This window comes from Struthio camelus, chromosome 4 (genome assembly GCF_040807025.1).
Source record: "Struthio camelus isolate bStrCam1 chromosome 4, bStrCam1.hap1, whole genome shotgun sequence".
Lineage (NCBI taxonomy): Eukaryota > Metazoa > Chordata > Aves > Struthioniformes > Struthionidae > Struthio > Struthio camelus.
This window is the reverse complement of record NC_090945.1, coordinates 80,625,765-80,649,058: the sequence shown is the minus strand read 5'-3', so window position 1 is coordinate 80,649,058 and position 23,294 is coordinate 80,625,765. Positions and strand designations below refer to the sequence as shown.

At 45.9% G+C, this 23,294-nt stretch overlaps 2 protein-coding genes across 3 annotated transcripts in view; one reads left to right on the top strand and one right to left on the bottom strand.

Moving 5' to 3' along the window:
* Nucleotides 1-19,245, top strand: part of REEP1 (receptor accessory protein 1) — a 68,589-nt gene extending 49,344 nt beyond the window's left edge. Inside the window, exons 7-9 of one of the 2 annotated variants that reach the window (XM_068943700.1) lie at nucleotides 5,188-5,223; nucleotides 13,900-14,039; nucleotides 16,767-19,235. In XM_068943700.1, coding sequence (XP_068799801.1) covers nucleotides 5,188-5,223; nucleotides 13,900-14,039; nucleotides 16,767-16,838 — 248 coding nt within the window. In that variant the 3' untranslated portion in view covers nucleotides 16,839-19,235. Of the gene's footprint in view, nucleotides 1-5,187; nucleotides 5,224-13,899; nucleotides 14,040-16,766 lie in introns of both variants that reach the window. The other variant, XM_068943699.1, reaches the window with a different exon arrangement.
* A 2,270-nt stretch (nucleotides 19,246-21,515) lies between these two features.
* MRPL35 (mitochondrial ribosomal protein L35) lies at nucleotides 21,516-23,290 on the bottom strand. The gene is made up of 4 exons (XM_068943698.1): nucleotides 23,217-23,290; nucleotides 22,845-23,040; nucleotides 22,155-22,299; nucleotides 21,516-21,883 (listed from the first exon to the last, which is right to left on the bottom strand). The coding sequence occupies exons 1-4, from the start codon at nucleotides 23,242-23,244 to the stop codon at nucleotides 21,695-21,697; spliced, it is 558 nt and encodes a 185-aa protein (XP_068799799.1). The 5' UTR covers nucleotides 23,245-23,290; the 3' UTR covers nucleotides 21,516-21,694.
* Nucleotides 23,291-23,294: the final 4 nt, after the last annotated feature.

Sequence of the window (23,294 nt, the reverse complement as noted above, 5' to 3'; positions counted from 1 at the left end):
CTCAGTCAGTCTGACATCAGAGGGAGTCAGCAAAAATACCTCTGTCTGTCTGTTTGATATAAGGGTAACTCAGCTGAAGAACTCTGCTTTCTTGTTAAGGGTCTTGGAAGCCGCCGGCTGTTAGAAAGCATGGCAACAGTAGCTGGAATGCATGAGACAGCTTTAAGAACATTAATATTAGAGAGCTTGGCTGGGACTGCAGACACTGTGCACTTGGTCTGAGTAGAAATCCTGCTTTGTGTAGACCTGTTCCTTAAGCCTTCCCTAAAAGTCTGCCTTCCCTAAAAGTCTACCTTCCCTAAAAGTCCTACCTGTGTATTGATTCCAATTTTGCAAGAGGGTTTCTCAGTTGATAGTAATAGTGCTCTATCTTGCCACTGCCTCTGAGACACTTCTGGCCAACTGAAATATCCATTTTTCTGCTTTCCCTCCTTTTAAATTGTGCACCCAAAGAGGCGGCCTGAATTTACAAATGACCAGTAACTGTAGTGCTCATATCTGTCTTCATTCCCATAGGCAGGCTTTTTATGTTGAGCCTTAGCAGATGCTTTACAAGCTCCTCAAGAAGCAATTGCATATAAAGCACTGGCTGTATGCAGAACCGACCATTGCAAATGTTACTGTCCAGTTTGGTCTGGAAGCTGCGGCAGGCACAGGAACCTGAAGCATTATTTTGACCGGACTCGTTGAGAAATGCTGATGTACAAGGAGCTTATATGAAGAAGGTGGCACTGCTGGGCCAGTAAAGCCTTAGCCAACCTGAAGACAGAAAAGCTAAGCACGGCTGTAGTGTTTGTAACTGTTTTTGCTTCTGGACTGGCATCCACAGGCCTGGGAGCATGTGCGAGCATCACTCAGTTCTATGGAGGTTGCAGGCTTTGACAAAGGAGTACATACACAGATTGCTGAAGGGAGTGCTTTTATAGGGTTCCTGAAAGCTCTCTTTATTTCTTTCATATGGCTGTCAAGGATGGACAAAGACTGAAGAATTTGTTTTCCATCTAGCACAGACTCTAAATTTTCTCAGGGGGAGACACAGCCGTGTCAAGGAGAGAACAGTAGCCTTATGATGACAAGATATCAAATCTTGGCCTTAGGCCATGGAACGGGCTAGCTGTGGTTATTCGAACTGTCCCATTAGTAAAGAGCTATGAACTTAGGATGAAATCCTGAAAATGGTATAGCTGTGCTCCTAAGGCAGCAAACCCACCTTGGGAAAATCGGGAGTTGTTTTCTCGTGCTGTCAAGTACCTACTTTCACAGCAAAGCCCGCTGGTTTGTGGAGAGCTGCCCTGACAGTCCCTGAGCTGGGAGCCAATGGAAGCGGGGAGGGCATCCTGGGGAAGCACAGCTTTTGCCTGCCCTCTTACTACGCTCTTCCCTCAGCAACTGCTGCCAGCCACTGACAGTGATAGGTGACAGATCTGACCAGACCTTTGATCTGACCTGGCACTGCTATTCTTTATTTCTTGAGTGTTCACTTCTCTATTAACGTGTCCACATGTTTTCTTGATGGCTAAGCCGGCTTAAGGAGGACCTGCAGTAAGTTGGATCAGTGACTGATCCAGATTAAAAATACTTTCTCTCTTTTACTATTTTGTGAGATTATTTTTAACTTGGATCTGTTTGCTGATCCACTTTACTGTGGGACCTCAAAAATGACTGTGCTGGCAGACTGGTAGAGAGAAGTGGAATGGGAATAAGTGGCCAGGAACTGGAAACTCCTCAAGCCAGCTTTGCTCCTGAAAGAGTGGTCCATGGAAGCACACCCTCACTTACAGCAGCATGGCAAAGGCAAGAGATGATGCTTTAGATCAAGATTGCAGGAGTATAGCTGGATCCCATTCCCTGAGCATTGAAAATACAATCAGATCCAGGGTGAGACTTGGTGTTATTCAGATACCATATTGAAAAGAAATGGCTTTGGAAAGATAAGGGGATAGAAAGAGGTCTGTCATCTTCCCTGGACGCACAGGACTGTTCGAGCTTGCGTTGGTGAGCGTCAGGAGTGGCTTGGGGTTTAGTTCTGCATCTCTCGGGCCTGCTTCTGAGCCCACTGGCATCAGCGGAAAGACTCTCTTGACACCAGTGGGCTTTGGCTCTGGCCAAAACCTGGCTAAAGGATCATGCTGTCCTCGGGCTACATTAAATAACTGCTCAGCTTGTTTCATTTCTATTGTAGTTACTTTTAAAACGTGACTGACACTGGTTAGATTCACTGAGTCCCCTGTGGGCTTCACACAAGCGCTGTGAGAAGAGGTTGGCATTTAGTTTGTAGTGACCACACGCAGACGCAGCAAAGCCTTCTTTTGGCCAACTGAAGAGTGTCTTATGAGGCCACGAAGTAAAAGGTTCAGAGAGCTGCCTTTAGGACAGCGGGCATCACCCCTTCTTTTCCTCTCCCTTTTGCTGCTTGTCCCAGAGCTACCACAACCCCTTGGCCAGGCACCCCGCACAGCTGTGCTATTGCTTGAGCAATAGCAGAGTCACTTGGGCAGCTCCAGCTGTCTTTTCTGCCTGTAAATGGAGCCCTCTATACGCTGAGCAGTTCTGCTCGTACGGACAGCTGAGCCGGAGAGCGGGCACCCAGTGTCTTCACACTGACGTGCACAGAAAGACCCTTGTCCTCCTCCTCCCCGTACCCAGTCAAAAGCCACATAGAGGCGAGACAAGGGGCAAGGCTCCTTTCGCTACGGCTTGTATGTGGTTGCGAATCCCCCCGCCCAGCACCCGACGAGAGGCGGGCACAGCCGCTGCCCCTCCAAAGCACGTGCACCCCTTCCTTTGGCACACGCAGCGGAAACCCGATGCTCGCCCTTCCTGCACCAACAGGCCGACCACCTGTCCTCTATCTGATCTCCCACTTTGCTCTTAGTTCAGCATTTCTCGATTTAGCTTCCTGGCAGCCTCTGTGATATTTTAGCTTTGATGCATGTCCTGACCTGTGCTTCTTGCACAGGCAGAACTGCCCCTTTCTTCTGGGAGCTGTAAATGCCTGATGTGCTACTCGTTGTTATAGAGAACTGGAAGCTCCAGAACAATATTTCCAAATACTTTTCAGGGCCGTCCTGTTGCTCGGGCAAATGCCCAGTAACAATCCACGTACAGAAGTGTTTGTATTAGCAGTGGGCTTTGGCACTCCTTAAACTTACTTTATTGCCCTAAAAGCATCCTGGACAGTGCAGGCAGAAACTTCCCTTCTGGTGGCTGGTGAGTGACACATGTGATCTGCAGAATGAGATATTGGCCCACTGTTGTCTGTCACGAAGCTCAGTGCTCGATGTCAGCTGAAACCTGTAGTGTTGGCTGGGCACAGAGACCAGGCTTGCTTTGGGTAAGTCAGTGGGACGTGATTCAGCAGGAAGAGATTTGCTTTGCATCAGGGGATGCCAGTGTCTAGAGCTGACACTGTCCAGGCTGCAGTAGCACGTGCTACGAAGGCCCCCTCTGTATTGCTCACAGCAAGTGCTGTTTCTGCTTCACCTGACCCCAGGCAGAGATTGTTCTCAGGTAGAACGATTTCAAAGCAGAAATGTGCAGCGTGCTTTCTGTGACTCTCCATTCCTCTGTGCAGGAGAGAATCAAGGCTTCTTCCGCATTTTGTTTTTTGAACTTAAACTCTGAAGGCTTTGCAGAACAGAACAAAGGTGAGGGGATATCAGCAACCAGGATATGCCTAGATGGCTGTGTCCCTGCCAACCAGAAAAATTCTGGGAAGGTATATGAGAACAGCTCATACACGTATGTTGTATGAGCTCTCAGAGAATCAAACTTTATAAAACTGTGATCAGCAATGGAAATCACACCGTGTCGCTCTGTCCTTCACTCCACTTGCCATTTTGTTCTGGGCTACAGTCCTGAAAGTTGAACGGAAAGTGGAATCGAGCATTTAGGCTAGGTTCTGGTCGTGTTTTTGTATAATTTTCTTTGGGTTTGTCACTGTATCCCATCACCTGGCATATCTGAACACCTTCTATGTAAAACGGGAAGCAATAGCTAAACCCATAGCAGGCCTCTTGGGCTGGCCAAGACCACTGCCTTTTATACAGAGGATGTAGTTTCATGGCAAAGTCGAGCTAGTGTGAGCTAGCACTGCTGTTGAAAGAAGAGGTATGGCCCAGTTGCTTGCTTCTGTCCCATACCATCCTTTCCCTTGGAAAGGTATAAATCTTGTTTACAGGGGCTGACCCCAAATAGGGAGCTGATTCAAGCTGAATGCTGCTACTTGCTGCCGGGTTACTCTTGGTGTAGGTCAGGTCCTCAAGCGAGTTAAGAGCAGCAGCACAAACATCAGCACTGGGACAAGGAAGGTGGAGGCCAGAGTGTGAGGGGTAGTGGGACATCTGCTTTCAGCAGCAGTACTGGTTTATGCTGGAATGACTGTGAAACTGCTGCAGGATTTTCAGTGTCTACGGTGCAGAATAACAGGGACTAAAGAGATCACACGCTGCTCTAATATATGCTTTCTCCAAACACTTCTGCCTGGAATCATTGATGCCAGTGCAAGGATTATAGTGCAAGGATCAAACCGGAAATGTTTTCTAGGCTATTTCCTGAGACACAAACCATCCACAAGGCGAAGCTGCCAAGGCCACAAGTGTTGTGAACACCTGCGAACCACCTGCATTTGCACTGAAGGGTGCAATGCAATTCCCTTGGTTACTTTCATCTTTATTGTAATTCCGCTAAAATATAATCCTCGCAAAACTCCTTAGCATGCTCCGGATTTAAGAAGATCACGGATCTGTGAACAATATTCCTTCAGAAGCTGTGTGAATGGCTGTGTCAGTGCTTGTAATAGAAGTCCTCTCTAAATCTACTGAAAAAATCCAGGCCCCAGTATTGCACTGTGTATTTGTTCTCGTATAACTTTTTGTGCTGCATTACACATTGCTTATCCACATTCCCAGCCCCCCCCTTAGTTAGAAGTTGTGTCTGTTTAGTGGTCTGAAAATAGACCCAGGGAGTGTATGTAATCCCAGCCTTAACACCCCTTAGCCTTGGGTGAGTCATTCGCGTTCCTGGATTTGTGCTCCTTGCTAGTGGATTGAGACAGTTGTTTCTTTACTGCGCCTAGGCGCTGTGAAGTCCACTTCGTAACTGTTCAGCGCAGGGAGCGATATTAAGAGTTTTCTAAGACAGACTAGTTTGGCATGATGAGGTCTTAACGCTCAGCTCCTCTTTCAGTGTGCACGTGTTGTGCAGTATGCCGACTCCTCAGAGGTGAGTGCTGGATTTCCTGTGCCGTGATATCCATGCATCCCTTTCAGGCATGGCTGCGTTCCCCAGCCTGGCTTGCTCCTGCTGCTCTTACTCACTGGGTTTCCTAACACAGCGGGAGCAAGCAAGGGGAAGGACAGGCTATGAATGAATTTGTAGCTGCGTGTGTGCTGATGGCAAGTATTGCAGTGCTTTTCGCCGTACTGACCTGCGTTACCAAGGCTGGGGAGCGTGTCTCTGGAGGAAAACCTCAGTCCTTTCTGTTCTAGAGGATGCACTGTTGTCATTGCTACACCAGTTTAACTCCTCTCCCCCATATACTCCAGGACTAGTGTAAAACAGCTGGGGACTCAGCAAGAGCAAATCTCCTTTAGTCCCAGCACTGTTTTGCACTGTCCCCTACAGTAGAGATTGGCACATTTTTCTGTACTCCAGTGCAGGATTCTTCCGTGTGGAAGGAGCATTTGTGTTTGGAATGAGCAGGATAAATAGGAAAGCCCGGCAGCCGATTCTGGTAGGTAAATATAGGGTTGAACAGACTCTCCCAGCTTTGGTTTGTGCTAGTGGCATTTTTGGAAAATGTCCCACTGTCCGCAGCATTGTTCGTGTTTACAAACTTAGGAGTGCATTGAAGGACTTGGCTGCTGATGGTCTTTTCAATGCTGTGCCAATTAGCTTGGTTGCTAAGAACGAGCCCTATCACTTCTGCATTTTGTCACGGTGGGAGGTGAAAGCAGAGAAAAAGCTCTGATTTGGGCATGCCGGGAAAAGAGGACGGGGCTGCCAAGCAGATTGGCTAGGGAGAAAGAAGAAATCCTGACCAGCAGCATCTCACACTGGGGGAAGCAAAAGACTTTCTTAACTCACTCCTTACTACTCATCTTGCGTGCTTTGTGTTTATTCTGCGCACGGCAAACCCCTCTGAGACGCAGCAGCACAGGGACTGAAGGATCACGGCGCCGCCACCGCTTTGCAGCCCCAGCTGGCCCGTATCGCTTCCAGAGTAGCCGGGGGTGCGTTTCCGCTGCCTTGTGCCTGAGGTGCCGTTCAGTGCTGTGCAGCATGAACGCCCACAGCCCGACTCCCTGTCTCCTTTTTTCACAGTGAGAGGTGGCAAACCAGCCCTCATCATGGACTTGCCACCCTCCCTTTTGTTCCTTTTCTGGTTCTTTGGCGCTAGCAGAGAGCGAGTGCCACGGTGCAGGAAAATGAAGGCTGTTTAAAGTGGTATCTGTTCAAGCAATCGTTAAGCACTTGTATTCACAGTACGCTTTCTTAGCACCCTTCTAACCTTAGCCTAAACTTATTTTTTTTAGATTTGAATCCAAAGTGTTATTTATAAAAAGGATCACTTGAGTCCTTCAGCACTTGATAGTCATGAGTTAATCTTAGGGAAGTCATTTAATGATGCCACAGCAGTCATCAGTCCAATGCGTTTACAAGTTGGACCGAAGTCACGTTGATCGGCATTAAATTGGGTACACTGTCTTTCAAATTAGCTTTTCTTACTAATTTTTTTTTCCTAACATAATCCAGTCTCTCGCATCGTGTTAATAAGGATATGGTGAAGCTTCATCTCATAGTGGGCTCATTCTGCCTTCACAGGCTGCCCTTTCTCTATCTCCAAGGCAATGGATGCATTAATGCACTCTCAGACAATGGCCTGCCATTTAAAATGCTTTTTTGTAAGTGCAACTTCGGTAGCTCAGAGAACTGGTCCCTGGCTGCATAATATCAATATATTTTCGCAGCTCTGCGAAAAGCAGAGAGAAGAAAGGAGCTAGGTTAGGCTTAGCTAAGACTAAGTTGTTCTGAACTATTGTTGCCGATCTTTCTTTGGTACAAACTTTTGTGCAGAATACAAATATAAAAATAGTCCTCGCCTCATTCCCAAAGAGTTCCTAATCTAAATGGGCAGCCAGTCAAGCCTTATCTCAAGCAGGAATATTAAAGGCTGTTTTAGAGCCATGATGCAGCCTTTTTGGCAGGAGCAGTCGCCTCGATGCTCTTGCAGGTGAAACTCAAATTATTTCTCTTGCTGGCTGACTCTTATGAGAGCACAGTCTGGTAGGAACAACAGCGTGCTGCCCTTGCTCCCTGTATAATGTCGTGAGAGAGGCCCTGGACAAGGAAACATTTTGACCAAAAACATGGTGGCGTCATAAGAACGTGGCCTGCAGGTGTCGTGGAATATGAATTTATGCAGAGACCGAAGACGAGGCTAAGCGCTCCATGGGATCCCCCTGCACAGGAGTAGGTCTGTCAGTGTCGGACGGCAGCGGACTCCTCTGCCGCCGACACTGACTGTTCCACAGAGGAGCTTTTTCTGCACGGTGGGCTCACTCCGGCTGGCCTCCCAGCGTGCACGTGACAGGGCATCGGAACAATTCAGGACATTCATCCCCCTTTGCTCTGGGCAGCTTCACTACACGCAGGCATGTTCCACTGTGTATACTGAAATGTGTCTTCTTGACAGCTTCTGTACCAGCTCTCCTTGCTTTTGTTCAGTGGTACGCCTTTCCTGGCCAAACTCCTTCCAGGGTCTTTACAAAAGTTTTTGATTTATTTCTTCTGTGTTCAAGCCCAGTGGAAAATCAGGCTGCAACGTTAAGGAGCGATGATGCAATTACCTAAGAACATTTTTTTCCCCTTCAGGAAGAACTGGAATGAAAATCTCCAGTGTTTATCTTTTGACAGTGCCTGAACAAATGCTTAAATACTGGTCAACGTTAAACAAGCTTGACTGGAACTTGCATTTAAGAAATAGCAGGTTTTAAGTTCAGTGGGATTATCTCCATTAACAGCTCTCGGATGCTGTTGTAACGAGCTTCTGTGGCATGAGTGAGAGGGAGGCTCCACTTGGAAGAGAATAAATGTATCTAGAAGGTAGTTAAGAAGCAGTGGTTTATCAGGAGAACTGTTAATGGCAGCGTATATTAGAGGGGTCCATTTAATACTGAACTGTTGACCAAAGCCTCAGACAACGTACGAAACGTGCAAAGACGTTGGCGATGAATGGGACCGTGCTGTGAGGGAGCACTGCAGGACTGTGCTCCGTATCAGTGGCAGATGCATACACGCGCCTTTAAAGCTGCAGCTCAGCAGTGACCGACTGTCAGCCTGGCCAACATGTTCAGTCAGTCACGCAAAGGTATTGTAGCACAAAGCCAGCTCCTGGAGATTTTCCAGTAAAATGATGTTGGATCTTAGTTGTTCTTAGTTGATTTTGCTTTCAGCTCTTTTGCCGGAGATTTGTAGATTTTTTCACCTTTCTTCACTGAAAAGAAGAAGAATCACTCCTCCAAAGAAAAAACGGCAACTTCCTGTTGCTCTAAGTATTTTGTTCCTTAAAGCGTCCCTTTATTAAATGTTGAATCAAATTTTTACAAGGATGATTTGCAACACCAAACCTCTGAATAACAATTTGGGAATTCCCCTGGGTATTTTAAAATATTTTAATACTTATCTTTGTTAATTCAGGGAAGGAAAAATTTTCATTTGCATTTTAGCAGCAGAAAGTTAAAACATACATTGCTGTTTAATAAACTCTGGTTTAACCACAGATGTTATGAATAGTGAACACGAAGATTTCTGTTCTCTGAAACAATATTTCTTCCCCCTCTACACCCAAATGTTTTCCCTTAACAGTTTATTCTTTCCTTTTCTCTATGTAAATATTATGGGCCTCTGATGTAAGTGTTACAGATTGCATGAGTTTTCATCTGAGGTGTTTAGAATAGAATAGCACTTAACAACTTAATCTTTTGTGGGCCGTTTTTTCATTAACTGATGACTTTGTTGATGATGTGATTGGACTTGTTTGCTTTGGTTGCACGTGACTTCAGCTTTGACGAGATGAATCCCTGCCTCCCTCTGTTTTGTGGCTGCTGGGCAGTGTGCGCTGGTGGAGTTGGCTGCTCCTAACTTCTTGATTTGGAAATGAAACAGTTTGGGAAAGTACGTGACTTGGGTCAGTGTCCTCTGGAAACGATGACAAATTTATCTTTGTTGCAGGGAAAAGAAGCTGATCAACTTCGCAGAATAAATATCTGCTTTCTTTCTCTTATTAAATGGTGTGCAAACCTCCTTATATGAAGGAAGGCTTTGGAGTGACTTTGTTTTCCCTTACAGTAATACAATACCTAACTCCTTGGACTGTATAATATGTGACTGTGATCTATCCCATTGCCCCTGGGGAATTACACTGAGGGGGTCAAGAATTATGGACTGGGAAAGTAAGGGGGGTCCAGCTCCTCTCCAAGGTGCCTGGTTCTGGATGGAACTGCATTTAAGTGCAAATATTTCAGAGGATCTAGGTCAACATCCTTTGCTCGTTCATAATTTGGCTGGACCAGGCCCTGACCTCTGTCATGCTGGTATAAATCCAGAGTCACTCTGCATTTGCACAGCAGTATAGATCAGAGCCTAGTCAATAACAAACACCCTCTGAGAAAACAGCCTGCTACAAAATCCCATTTGTTATTGCAGAAAGAGTTTCACAAGTGAGACTGTTCAGCCTATGTAGAATCGCAGAGATTAAAGACGACAGAGATCTGGCTCTCCATTTTCTTGTCAGTGCTGGCGTGTTCCCTGTGGTGCGTGTAGTAGTTTAGATCCAGCTCTGCAAAGTACTTGAACGTCTACCCAGCTTCAAGGAATATGCACAGCTTCAAGGCTTCCCACACAATGTGTTCGTTATGTCAGTTTCCTTTGAAGGAATTAGGATAGGATCAGAGGAATTAGAATTAAGGAGTCTGTTTCTGAACAATCAGGACGTGTCTTGGTGAAGAGAGGAGTACAATCTGGTTTGGATCTATCCCGCCATGCAAAGATATTGAACCATCAATGTGACAGGTGGAGACACCCCGAAGCACACCCTGCTCTCACTTGGGGAGTGAGACTCTCCGAAAGACAAGAGAGCCAGGGGAGGCATCTGATGTACGTCCCGTGCTTTTACACAGCCGCCTCCTGTCTGTGGGACAGTCCCAGGAGCTGTCAGCTGCTTCCCTGGAGCAGTGCATGCTGCTGGCTCTGCCACTTCAGGGACATCTCATAGCGGCCTGAGGCCCCAAGGCCTCAGATCCTGAAGAGGGCTCCTAGAAACACACAGGAGGTCACTCATGGCCAAGCACTGTCCCCAGGAAGCCTGTGCCAGCCCTGATGAAGTGCTTGGCTCCTCAGTCTGCCCCTTGCCCAGAAACAAATCTTGGTGTCCCAGAACTCATCCATTTACTTTAGACCTTCATCCCTTTTCCCACTAATTCCTCACATGTGTGTTTGTTATTCTGATTAGCTCCCAGCTTTACACCTATTTTTTGTTACAGAGGACCCGCTCTCTTGATGCAGGAAAGTGTTGAATTTAATTTTTATCCAGTAATGGCCCTGTTCATTGAAAACCCACCTCAGAGTTGGTGCTAACTCATCGGCAACCCTTCTGAGATAAGTTTGCTCCAGTCTTGCTACAGTACAATGTTCCGGGCTCCACAAATGTGGGGCAAAGTCTAGCATCCACCCCAAATCAATATGAGGATGAGATTGCCCACAATACAGGTGTCCTCTCTGAGTCAGCAGAGGAGGGGAATCTTCCCTTCTCTCTGAGGGTCTTACAAGAAAGGGCCTGTGTGTTCAAGATCTGCTCTTATCAGTGGTCAGAGATGTAGTGGAAAGGCCTGGGACAGACCCTCTTCTTCCCGTTTCTAGTTCAGTGAGGTTGAAGCAAAACTGGTTTCCTTTTGGCTGGGTTTTGGTGCCTCGTTCACAATGAGATGGAGTACGGAAGAAAAGGAACGAGGCCCTGTTTCCAAAGGACGTTACAACACCCTCTGCTACAAGGGTCAAAGCGACATGCAGCCAGCTTGGCGACTGATCTCTACTCTTAGTTCTCAAGTGAACAGCGCCAGGACAGCGATATGACACTCAGCCTGATGGAAATCGTGGAAGAGCCTGCAACAGGGCTGTGTCTGCCTTGGAGATGGAGAGAAGACACGGATGGCAGGGCCATCTGGATAACTTTTCTGCCCAGCACCCAGTCAAAGGTGCTGCTGGGAAGAAAGCAACGCACACTGGAAAAGCATGGGATTCCTGGAAACATTGTCAGGGCCGACAGTTCCTTCTGTCTCCTTCTGCAGTGGAGCTGCTGGCTGTAGGATGAAGGGAATGGGGGACATCTGCCTGATCCTATATGTTCTCAGCTTCGGCTGCCTGTGTCTCAACAGTCCGATCACTGATCCTGCTGGATGCTCTCTCTATCTAACCCTAGTTGTTCAATACCTCCTGCTTCTTCTCCCATGTGATGTCCTTTTTTTCCCTAGGGAAAGCCCTTATCTGCTCACACGGGCACATGATGAGGGTGTTGGGCTTGTTGGACCCCCTGTTGCATTAGTCTAAAGAGAATGCGGTGGGGGAACAAGATGGTATTTCCATTGCTAAGGGGTTGGTGTTCATCCACTGAGGAAATATTTTCTCCCCTGCTTTCAAACGGGTTCTAATGCTGGTGAACTGGGGCTAAAAATAGTCTGTGCCACTGTGCAAACCTTGAGTGAGGCAGTTTAAAGACGCCTTGACCCATTTTAAACTGATCTGGAAGCAGTCAAACTGCCCGAAATCAGCTGGCCCCTGTCACTTTAGCTGTGAAACGTGATCATCCAGCAGGGCAGGCCATGAGCTCTGCTGGCAGAAGGCCTCGCACAGTGGTCTGCTTGACTGTGCTTGCATTGTATGTGTGCTAGGGTTGATCTATGTGTTTTCAAAAGGCCCAGATGCTAATGGAAGGTAAGCTACCTATCCAGCCTACAGTCCATGCCTGAGGGACCTCTGAGGAAGAGAGCAGCTGGGAGCAATTATACAAATTGGCATCCAGGGTTGGATTTGGCCTACAGGCTGCAGATCTGGGCATCCTTGGTTTAGGGTGTGTTCAATGCCTGAACAAACCACATCTAAAGCCAACTTGACTCCATTTTCCTTGGCTCAGAGAGGCCTTAAGGACCAGCTCCCACACCAGGAGGACCTAAGCTGGGCTTTTCCTGAATATCTCACTTCCCAAGTGAAAGGAGAAAATAAAATGTCCCTGGACTGATTTGCCAGGTGATCTGAAGAATATTTAATATTCTCCCCACAGTATAGTATTAGCACCACAGTCATATGTAGCAAAACTCCAAATCAGCGTTATCGCTGGCCTGTCTGCAATGTGAGTATCAGCATTTTCAGTATAACTGGGAAAAAGTCAACTTCCTGCTCTTCCTGAAAACCTCTGGTGGTGTATTCCAACCTAGCCACGCCAGTGATGATAAAGGGGTTTGAAGCATAGGGTCAGCGGCCAGAGGATGGTGTGCACTGCTCGCTGGAGTAGCAGCTACATCCTGTGGACTGAACACAGGCGCTGAGAGCGTTCAGCTGTTGACTTCAATTTGGCACTGGCGAGAGCCCCGGTGACCTACTCTTGACTTGTGATGTTGCTGTAGGCAAATCGTTTCCCCTTTCTCTCTCCATTACCCAATTTAAAGAGCGGTTTGAGAATGCAGTCCTTCTGTGCTTTGAAGATCGAAATGGAGTAATGATTATTAGGCATTTAAGAATCCTGTTGCTAGTGTTCAGTCCAGTGGAGACTTGCCGTCAGTCTGAGAAAAGAAGTACAAAGCACTGTTTGGGTGGGTACTTAGAGAACAGTGTCAACTAGAGAGCCAATAATTGTGATTAATGCCATCTAAACAGCAACGCTTCCACTCCTAAGCTGTTTCAAAATGGAAAGAGCATAATTATCTATTTAACTAAGAAAGCTCTGATAAGAAACTGTCTGCAGAGGTGCAGGAAGCTTTGTCATAGCTGCGTGCCATCTTCTGTAACTCTTGCCTTGGACTGGCCATTTAAAATACTGTCTTGTTTCACTGTCTGGATTTGGGGCAGCAAATGGATTGTGTTCTGCAGCATGACCACTCCCACAAAGAGCATGTTATGAATTAGGACATGAACCGTTAAGCAGGTATTAGAAGGCTGTAGTCATGGGGCCATGTTCTGCCTTCAGATTCGTCTGGAGAGTTAACAGTCAGTAAGACCTACACTAGAGTGACTGATGAGAGGCTTTTTACCACTCTGGTCTTGCATCAACACACCCATTACTGAGGATCTTTTCAATGCCTGTTAAAGTCTGGTTAACTTCCGTGGATCTTAAAGTGGCTTGAACTCTCTCAGCTTCGGGTGGGTTAGTGCTGCTGTGCTTAGCTCTGCGTATTTGCACATCCAAGGCAGCCGTCTCCCTGCTGCCTACAGAGCTTCAGCTCTCATTTGGTGTCTTCCGGAGAACGCTTGTGGAAGCAGTAGATGCAGGAACTATGGATGAGATGATTGGCAATTCAAGAGATTGCATTTATCCCTGAGCTGACATAAAGAAAAAAATCTGCTAATGGAGTCAAAAGCCAGGACATCAGAAGCTGTGAATTTAGTCTAAATTCTATGTAAAATTATCCAAACAGAGCTTACAATGGATTCAAAACTAGAGCCTTTTGATTTCTAACCCCACAGCTGCTATTACTAGTGTGTGATGTGTGAACTTTCTGTCTATTAATCCCTGGAAGATGCATGGCTTTGCAGTGAGATGGGGTTTGGTGGAACGTGAATCAAACTGTCGCTGACCGTCCTCATCTTTTGTCTTCACGTTTAGACGGTAATGGCCACGTTAATTAGATGTGGACAATAAGTCTGAAAAGCCACATGAGGCAAACTGTGAAACAAAAGGCTTTGTGTTCTCAGATGATGAAGAGAACGGTTTATTGGATTGTGCATCCATGAACAAAAAGCTCAAAAAGAAGGATCATCCCCTCGAGGTACTTCCACACTGTCAAGGCTTTGTCTCCTAAAAGGTTCCTTGAATGACCAGCTGAACTCCTTGGCATAGAAACACTGTCTCTAAGCAATATACTTTTAGTCTTCCAGGGATGGGTCTTGCGATGGGTATGCTTATTTTTCCGCATGTGTGGGCTTCCTGTTCAAAGTTGGAATTCTGTGCATGTGGAGACAATAGTTACAGAGGGCTTCAGAGATGGATTTGATTTGCAAAATTTGGATCTAGCTCTAAACCATGTGCTGATGTGAAGGCATTTCACTGAGAAGATTTGTACACCGACCACTAGGTGTTTTTTCATTTCCATAGAGGAAAGTACATTCTTATCCCTGAGGCAGGATAATTGCGGTGAGAACAGCCAGTAGCCGCAGTGAGAGAGCTCATAATTCAAAGCCTAGTCCCTCTTGCTTCAGTACGCACCTTGCCAAACCCCGTTGAAGTCAGGGGGAGTTTTCCCAGTGATTTCATGACTCCAGTAGGTTTTTGAATCAGGGACTGGGTTAGCAAATGCAGTTTAATTTGCTGCAAAGATACGAAAAGAGCTAAAGGAGAGTAGATTTCACATTTTGGCTTGCCAAAAGGAATTTTAGCATCATTTTGTTACGGAGGAAATACAACCTCTGTGAGAGATGCGATAGACGAAGTATCCTTCCAGATCTGGCGAGTGGTGAAAATGGAGCCACTGCTGTCAGCCCAAACATAACTCTCAGACCCGAGAGGGAGATCTCCACCATGGTAAGTGGGATTGCTCCACCCTCCCTTGGCTCTGTGTGCGAGTGTGGGAGCGGTGGGGTTCAGTGTTGTTCTAATGAGTTTTTATCCCTGCTGCTTGCAACCTCTGGGATTACCAATGTAAAAGGAGCGTTCAAATCCTTGCATGTCCCACAGTTACACTCTTTATTTGTACCCAGCGTTGCTTTTGACAGCCTTGGCCCTGCTGTAGGGACAGGGTGTAGATGCCCTAGCAGCGACTCCACCTCTCCAAGGTTTCCTGCTCTGATGGCTGTCACCAAAAGCTGGGCTGATCTGTTGTTACCGTGAAAAGTTGGAGCCTCTGTAGCTACTCTCAGCACTATCAAGTGGCTCACAGAGAAGGCAAAGCTATTCATTCCCTGATGTAGAAGCTAATGTGCAGTTAATGGCGGCTTTGCTGTAGGGTGGCCTGGCTGCCCAGGGAGCAGCCTTCCTCCAGGCTGTGGGAGGTACCACTCTAGCAGTCAAGCTGTGTCCCAGGGCTCCTGGTTTGCAGGTGGTGACTCGGAGCCAGCAGTTACGGAGCCTGGTGGTACAGGATCGTTGACTGCCGTGCACAGGAGCTTTCTTCCTCAGCTGTTCTCCTGTTGGGCCTTTCTGGATGGAGCCATCCCACTCTGGCGCGTTGAGCTCTCTGGGGACTTGGGGTAAAAATTCAGCCTGGGAAGCGGGGTGGATCGGGATTGATCCCTTCTGTGCCAGCAACTTCGTTTGTTTATGGTCAAGCCAACTGGAGTCCAAACAAAACCTCACTGAGCTGCAGTTCCTTATTTGTGTGACTGTTTATACCTGGCTACGTCACAAGAACGTGAACAAAATACAGCATGATCTTTGATTGGAAAGTACTGTAAAACAGACATGAATAAGTTTCCATTTATGAATGGTAAGACCCTGCCATAGTCTCAAAGGTCAATAGGTTTATGCTGATAATGAAAACAAGGCTTTGGATATTTATGTAAATGAAGCAGAACAACTTACCAGGCCTTGTGGCGTTGTATGATGCTATGACAGGCATCTCCATTCAGAATTGATGCTGCTTTCTAATATCCTGTAAGCACTTTTTCTGAGAATCCCTCAAGAGACAGTGCCGTGCCAAAGCTCCTCTGAGAGAAGTACATGCTGCTAAGGGCTTTTCTGTTTGCTGCTCTAGCTAATATCTGTCTCTCAGTCTGTACAGTCGAGGAGTAAACCAGTTTCTTGGAGTTGGTCTGGCTTCTTCTCTTGGTCGTTCAGTGGATCTCCTTAGTAGATTGGCCTGTGAGTCATTCTGTGAATTGCCTGCCTGCTACTCAGAGGCTCCTTTTTAAAGCTCTCTGCATCAGCTAACTGCAAGGCAGAATTGCAGTGGTTCTCTTTCTAAAAAAAACTCACATGAGTGCCTGGCCTTTCTGCCAGGTGAGGAAGCTGCGCTGGCCATTTGGTGGGCGCTCGCAGGCGTCGTTGGGTTCTAGGTGATGGAGATCTTTCAAAAGAGCTCTGCCTTGTGAAAAGTACGGGCCCAGGATGTTCCACCTTGGGGACCCCTTCTGCTGTGTAGTATCCCAATGAGCTGTACCCTCAGAGATGCTGGAGCTGCTCTAGACATCCCAGGGAGGGCTGGGAAACCACCAGAGTTGGCTTTCTACCACCAATTTGCTCTCTTGATCCAAGGGCTCCTGTAAAGTGCGCCAACTTGTCCTGGCTCCTTAGCCCATTGCACTATTAGCAGTCTTTAGCCCTATCTTTTACCAAGTGCCAGAGGGGCAGGTGGTGCTGGTGTAACCTGGATAAAGGCCTACAACAGTTTTCTTAAAAGGGGTAGGCCTCACTTGGTCATTTATTAATGATCTTCAGGTCTCAGGATCTGCTTCTCTCTTTCTTCACGCCTGAAACAGGATAACTAACTGCCACAGAGGTACCATAGAAAGGACAAACTTTTCCTACTACGCTAATGAAGTTTTCTCTTACTTTTCTGCAGGCACCGCCTAGGACCCTTAGACCTCGCTTCAGGAAGAAAAGTACCTCGTCCTCTGCCACTGAAACAATGTGAGTGCAACGAGCCAATAGCACCAAGATCCACAGAATGTCTCTCTTCTGCCTTAAAGAGCTACGTGTTAATAATATAGAAAACAGCAGTGGGATGGATGTGCTTTGATGTACAGCATTGTAGACATGGCCTTTCTCTCTCCTCTCTCTGTATCCTTCTGTTAAACGCTTCTACATGCATTTGTCCACAACGTGGTTAGGACAATCTGAGAGACCCCTGCAGAGTACGAGTCCTTGTTTCATTCGCAGAATATACACCCACTCACACTCCTCCTGTAAGGCTGTACATTTATAATTCTTATTTGTGTCTGCATAGCTCTAGCTCTGTGAGTGCACAGTGAAAAGAAAACTAATCAATCAATTGCTCATGATGATACATTGACAGTGTGTTTACTTATGGCTTTATCATTAATGAAGTGGATTTGCAGAAACCATGTATTTCTCTTCCCTTCCTTCCTCCTCAAGACTGTGAATGATATAACGAATGTTGAATTATTTTGGCTGTACAAAATGTCTGCGATTCATCAGCAAAAGCTGAGCTGCAGCTCCATTTCTCTTTCTGCAAATCAATCAATCACATGTATTCTGAGAAAGTCCTTGTGCTAAAAATGTAGAGACAGAACCACTCAGAGAGGATGAGGAAGAGATGCACAAGAGAAAATTAATGGTTTCAACGATGTAATGAAGGGGGAGTCTTAATTTTGATCAGCCTGAGCCAAGAGAGTATTGTGTGGAAAATGACGGAGGCTGGAAGAACTAGATTGTATTGCCTGTCGCAAACGTTCCACTGCCAGTTTTAACGTGTGAGCAAGCCAGCCTCAGTACAGCTGCAGCAACAGAATTTAGAATGACTTTAGTGACTTATTTCCCGGGGAAAAAGTGCACCTACTTTTCTCCCCGGCATGTAACAATGTCAGCTCCAGTGTTCTGCTTTCCTGGTGCGGTGCTGGAATTTTCCTTACACGAGCAGAGCGGGGCACCGGGTATGAGCTTCCTTTTGAGGCCTGGAGTTTGGCCTGTAGCATGGCGTCTGGTTAGAATCACAAGAACCAGAGTGAATGGCGTACTTGTATCCGTATAGAAATGAGAAACGTAAAAGAAGAGGAAGACGTTGTAGGCTTTGTGTATTTGTGCTTCAAATTGGTGTCTGTTGTAAGTGTTAAGCATGTGAAATCCACACATAAGTTAATTACGTGGCTCTTTGTGTTTGCTCTCGGACCTATCTCATAGACTAGACAAACATTTAGCTTTATGTAGAAGTGCCATCACTAATGGATCAATACTCAGACTTGATTAGGAACAGTACTGTTAATCTCGTGCAGGTGCAGCAGTCCAGGATGCCAGTAGCCGGTTGGAGTGTATCAGGCTCAGAAATAAATCTGAAGTGGCCTTTAAAAACTTTTCTCTGCCGGATATGCATCCATGTCCCAGCTGTCCCTTTCCAATGCATCCTTGAGGTTTTCCCCAGAGCTCCCTAAGTATACGAAATAAACTATGCGCACACACAAATGTTTATCCGACCTGGCTAGGAAGTGGAAAAACCAAGCAGGTATTTCCTGTGTCTGACACAATATTTGGCCCCATTACCTGAGAATTTTATTTCTTTTACATGTGTTAACTCAACCATGGATAAGGATAAGAAATGGATAAGAAGGAAAAAGTTTTCAGAAGGTAAACTAAAACCAAAATCTGTCTAAGTAGCAGTTATGAAAGTCAGTCCTTAGAAGATACACAGCAAAAGCTTTGAGGAGCTAACCTTGGGTGTTTTATTTTTAAGCAGCTTTAGAGTTATTTGATTTCTTTTGGCGAACATTAAAAAGAAAAACTGCTTGCAGCGTTAGCAGAAAATAAAATCCTGTTGCAAGCAAGCTACGTGTCCCTGCTATGCAATAGGCTGCCGCAAGATAAGAAAGAAGCTGACAAGTTTGCACTCAATTATGCCAAAAAAATAAAATCATAGAGCTACGTAACAACGGACAGATTCTATTCTCAGACACGCTGTATTAACCCTGATTCTCACTAAAATTATTAAATGTGTCTAATCTGCTGTTTTACTGTAAACTTGACTGTTTAGATTCTCTTAAGTGCTGAGGTGAAATTGTTGACAAGGGAGTTGCCTTATATCTCTCAAAACGTTCACTGTATAAATGAGGAAAAAAAAGTCTTTTCATATTTCTGGCAAAAATGTGTTAATTTATCAACTGAGTTGTATATTTGTGTATAGATAAGACAGGAAATGTGACTGCCTAAACACGTACGCTTAGTGCTGTAGTGTTGTGTACACAGACTAGAGCGGTCATTCGCTTTTAATTCTTCATATTCCACACACAGGTTGTTTACAGGTGTTGCCCCAAGTTTGTCATTTTACTCCTTGGCTATTGCATTTATTTCGAATAAACACCAGACATGAAGTTTTTTGTTCCAGTTTTTCTCTTTAGTCTCTGTCAAGGAACAAGCCTGCTTCAGCGGGTCCTGTTCCTACTCTGCTGCTGACCCCTCGTGGCAAGCCAGAGTGCGCAAAACTCGATCAGAGGATTCACCCGTGGCCGGATCCTTAGGCGTGTATTCACGGGAAAGCAATGCTTCGCTTCCTCCCACCTCAGGCTGTGAGGGTCAGCGCTGCAGCTGACAACTTGCAGATTACTCACTCCTCAAAGCAAGCTGATGGCTTAAAGTAACTACGGATCTGGGATTCCCGGGGTTAAGTAAGAAAAGCCTGTTTATAGAGGCCGTCAGGGGAGCTGGCCTCTACAGTCATTCCTGCAGAGAAGGCACCATCTCCTGGCTTCTCAGCAGATGGCCTGGAACACATAACCCTAAGAGGAATCGGTCAGCCCTAGAAAATATAACCTTAAATCAGGACAAGGGTGGTCTCACATGAAACGTGCGTTATTGCAAGCAAGTGAAATTGAGGCTCGGAAGGTAAGGAAAGCGCAGCTGAAGACGTTCTATGGTAAACGGGCCTGTAACTTCCCTTACCTCAGTTATGAACAGAATAAACTTAGAGCAGCGATGCAATCCTCTTGGGGCCAGCGTCAGTGCGGTTGCAGTGGTTGCCAACTGCTGAATCAGGATCATACCAAATTCAGACAAAAAAGACTTCATGTCTAATCACTGTAACCTTGGAATAATCCCACATCAATTTAGATTGTTTAAACTCAGCACAGAAGGAAAGGAAAATCAGGTTATTTGTTCCTAATGAGAGAGGAGAAAGCTGCTCGGAGAGATACAATGCTCCTCAGCCTCATGTAAACAACCTGCTGCCTCTGACTGCTCTCTGAAACAAGTGTTCTCCTGTAGTAACGAAATCGATATGTACTTGTGTCCGAATGCTTGTTAATCACAGTCTCCTTTTTGCTGTTTGTTTTGGGTACCAGTTTTGCATCTAAGCACCATAATTGAAGTAGCAGAGAACACTATGTTGGGATTTGCATTTATACAAACTATTTAAGGATCATAAACGTGCACTTCATGTGATTTCTTTCCTGTGATCAGTACAAGAGATCTGTGATGAAATAGTTCACTTAACGCCTCACAAGGATGGACCTTACAACAGTATTCCAAAGGTTGGTGTTTTGCTGGTCTTGTTATACTGCTTGATATACATCTTGAATAAAGTCTTAATCTTTTCTTTTAAAAAAATAAAGAAGAAAACATCTTTATTCTGTTCAATGTATCTGGCAGGCCAGAATAATTCCTTTTATTGCTGTATTATTTTTATCTCAGTTCTGGCTAACTGTATATAGATGTATTCACTAAGTGCTGCATGTCCTTCAGAATTTTTCTCTGTATTATGAACTGGAAAAAAATACAGCTACTGAACGCTCCGAGTAATCAGTGAATTCATTGAAATGCTACGGCCTTGACCGGCAAACCATCTCTTGTCAAGCAGGTGGCTCTGGAGCTGATAACCAGAGACTACCTATCTGCTTAAAGTTGCTAGGGAAGGAATATTCTGAAAGTGCGGCTAGAAGCAACTGCTTTTCACTCACTTGCTAGAGCATCAACTCTTGGAGAGAAAGCCCATGATCTAGCCCTTAACAAAACCAGAAACTAGTTGCATCTCACGTTGCAAAAGGACCCTGTAATAAATCCTTGGTCTTGTTCCATATACATATATACGATCAGAGATACACAATGTGCAGTATAACGTATAATCCTGCTTAAAGAATAAGTAAGAAAATATTCAGAACTGACTGCATGAGGATGTTGAGTAGGACCCAAAGAATCTATGCTACTATTCAAAAACAGGAAGTTATAAACTTTGAGTCCTGTAATGAAGTTAAATTTGGCCAATACATTTTTTTTTTTAAAATCAGTTATCAAAACTGCATGTAACCACGGACCGACTGTTTTTCTGTGCTCCCCAACAGGGAGATGTGGCAGCAGTCTATCCAGTACTGTAACAGGCAGCAATGCCCAAATGGGACCCTCCTCTCCTTTCTGCCTTTCCCCAAGAAAGCTCCCTTCAGTGAGCTACCAGCAAGTGTGGACGTAGCAAAAAAAAAAATATCCTGCAGTTACCTAAACACGTTTCTTTAGAAATGTCTTTTAGTGATGTTTAGACTGTGTTCATCCACATACACGTTACACATTGTCACAAGAACTTCAACCAGGAGACTTCAGACCTGTAGGTGACCTGACCTCTGCTAGGTAAAATACAAGTTATTGCTCAAAACAGTCTTGAACATTCCTTTATTTTGGCCATTGATACTCATAATTTTGACCAGATGAAATAGGCATATTTATTCGTAAAATTAACAGGCATTACAGATTTATCTTTGGAAATAGATAATGGAGACATACCCCATCTAACATCACCTGTTTTCTAGAGAGAGGCAAAAACGGAACAAAAGATTACTACAGACGAAGATTTGTGCGATCATGATACTTCTGGTAGGGATCATCAACGTACCAATTTCTTCTCCTCCAGAAAGAAGTGGTCATTTTATCTAAGAGTTTACATTGTGTTCTGTTGCACAACACCAGTTCTCTCAAGCGCTTTTTCTGGGCAGCTGACTTTTTCCACAGTTTTTTCTTGTAGCCAGCCTGTCGGAAGACAATACATGAAAGAACTTTAGGGCAGATTGCTGAATATACACATACAGTAATACTGATAATCAAACCAGAACAAGCGCTTCTGCTTTCAGGAAGTCAAGTATAGAGAGACTCTTTTTTTTTTTTTTCCCCTTTAAAAAACTTCCATACTAGCTACTTCCTTCTAACAGAAAGGAGGACAATTAGCCCACTGTCTGCAAAGCACAAGCACTTTACAAGAAATGTAAAGAATATTAAAAAAAAAAAAAAAGGAAAGTCTTACCTTTCTCCTCACCCAAAGACCATTGTGCAGTCGGAGAAACCTATCAACCACAGCTTTCACAGTTTTCCTCTTTCCTTTCTTTAAGCTACAATATGTGAGAGCCCTCACTGGCTGAGGAAGTATACTTGGCAGTAGAAATGTGACACTAAAGGGAAAAAGAAAGAGGGAGCAATAAAACAGGAATAAAATATCTTTTCCCTAAAATTGACCACTGGATTTTTCACATAATGAGAAATTAGAAGCATCTCTGACTTGTGTGAAGAAGTTTCAGAAGAGCTGATCTAACATTAGAATACACCATTTAATGAATGTGTACACATTAACAGTCAAACTCTACTATCCGTTTGAGAAATTCATGACCAGGAGAGACAATGACTGGAACAACAAGCCTAATTGTAAAGCACAGTATATGTCTGCAAAGCATATAACACTTTACCTACTTTTTCAAGCGTTACGCTTTACAAAAAAAAGGGGAAGACTTAGAGCTAAAACATAGCCTTGTCTGCTACAGTAAAAAGCAGCACAAGAAGTCTTTCAGACAAGAAAGAAGAAACTGCTCCTTGCCTCAGCATCACAGAGGCAATGAAGCCCGCTCAACATTTAGATTTTAATTTAATAGTTTTCCTCGTGACCTTGCCCACACGAACACCTCACTTCTGGCTTCCTGTTGCCGGTTTGGGCAGACCGTACCTGCTGAGCAGGGAGCGGGGCCCCGCGCACGGCGGCCCGCCAGACGCCTTCACAGGAGCCGTTGGCGGCGCCCGCCCTTGTCCGGCGCGCCCGGCCGCGGAGAAGCCCGACGCGAGCCGGCCGCTGCGAGGGCGGCCGAGCACCGGCGGGGCCCCGGCTCCGGTCCGGACCCAGGCTCGCAGCGGCCGCAGCAGCCCTGCGGAGAGGAGACCGTGAGGGGAAACCGCGGCCAAAGCGGCGGCTCCGTCCCGCCCCGCGCTGCCATTTCAAGACCAACCTCCAGCATCCCCCCCCCCCACCCTCCGCCCCCAACATGGCGCCTCAGCTCCCCTCAGCCGCGAGCGCAGCCCCCACCAACCGCCCCCCACCCACCCGCCAGGGCTCCCCGCGCCGCCGCCATCGCCGCTCGCCTCCCCGCTACGGCGGCCGCCGAAGGACACGGGGCGGCGC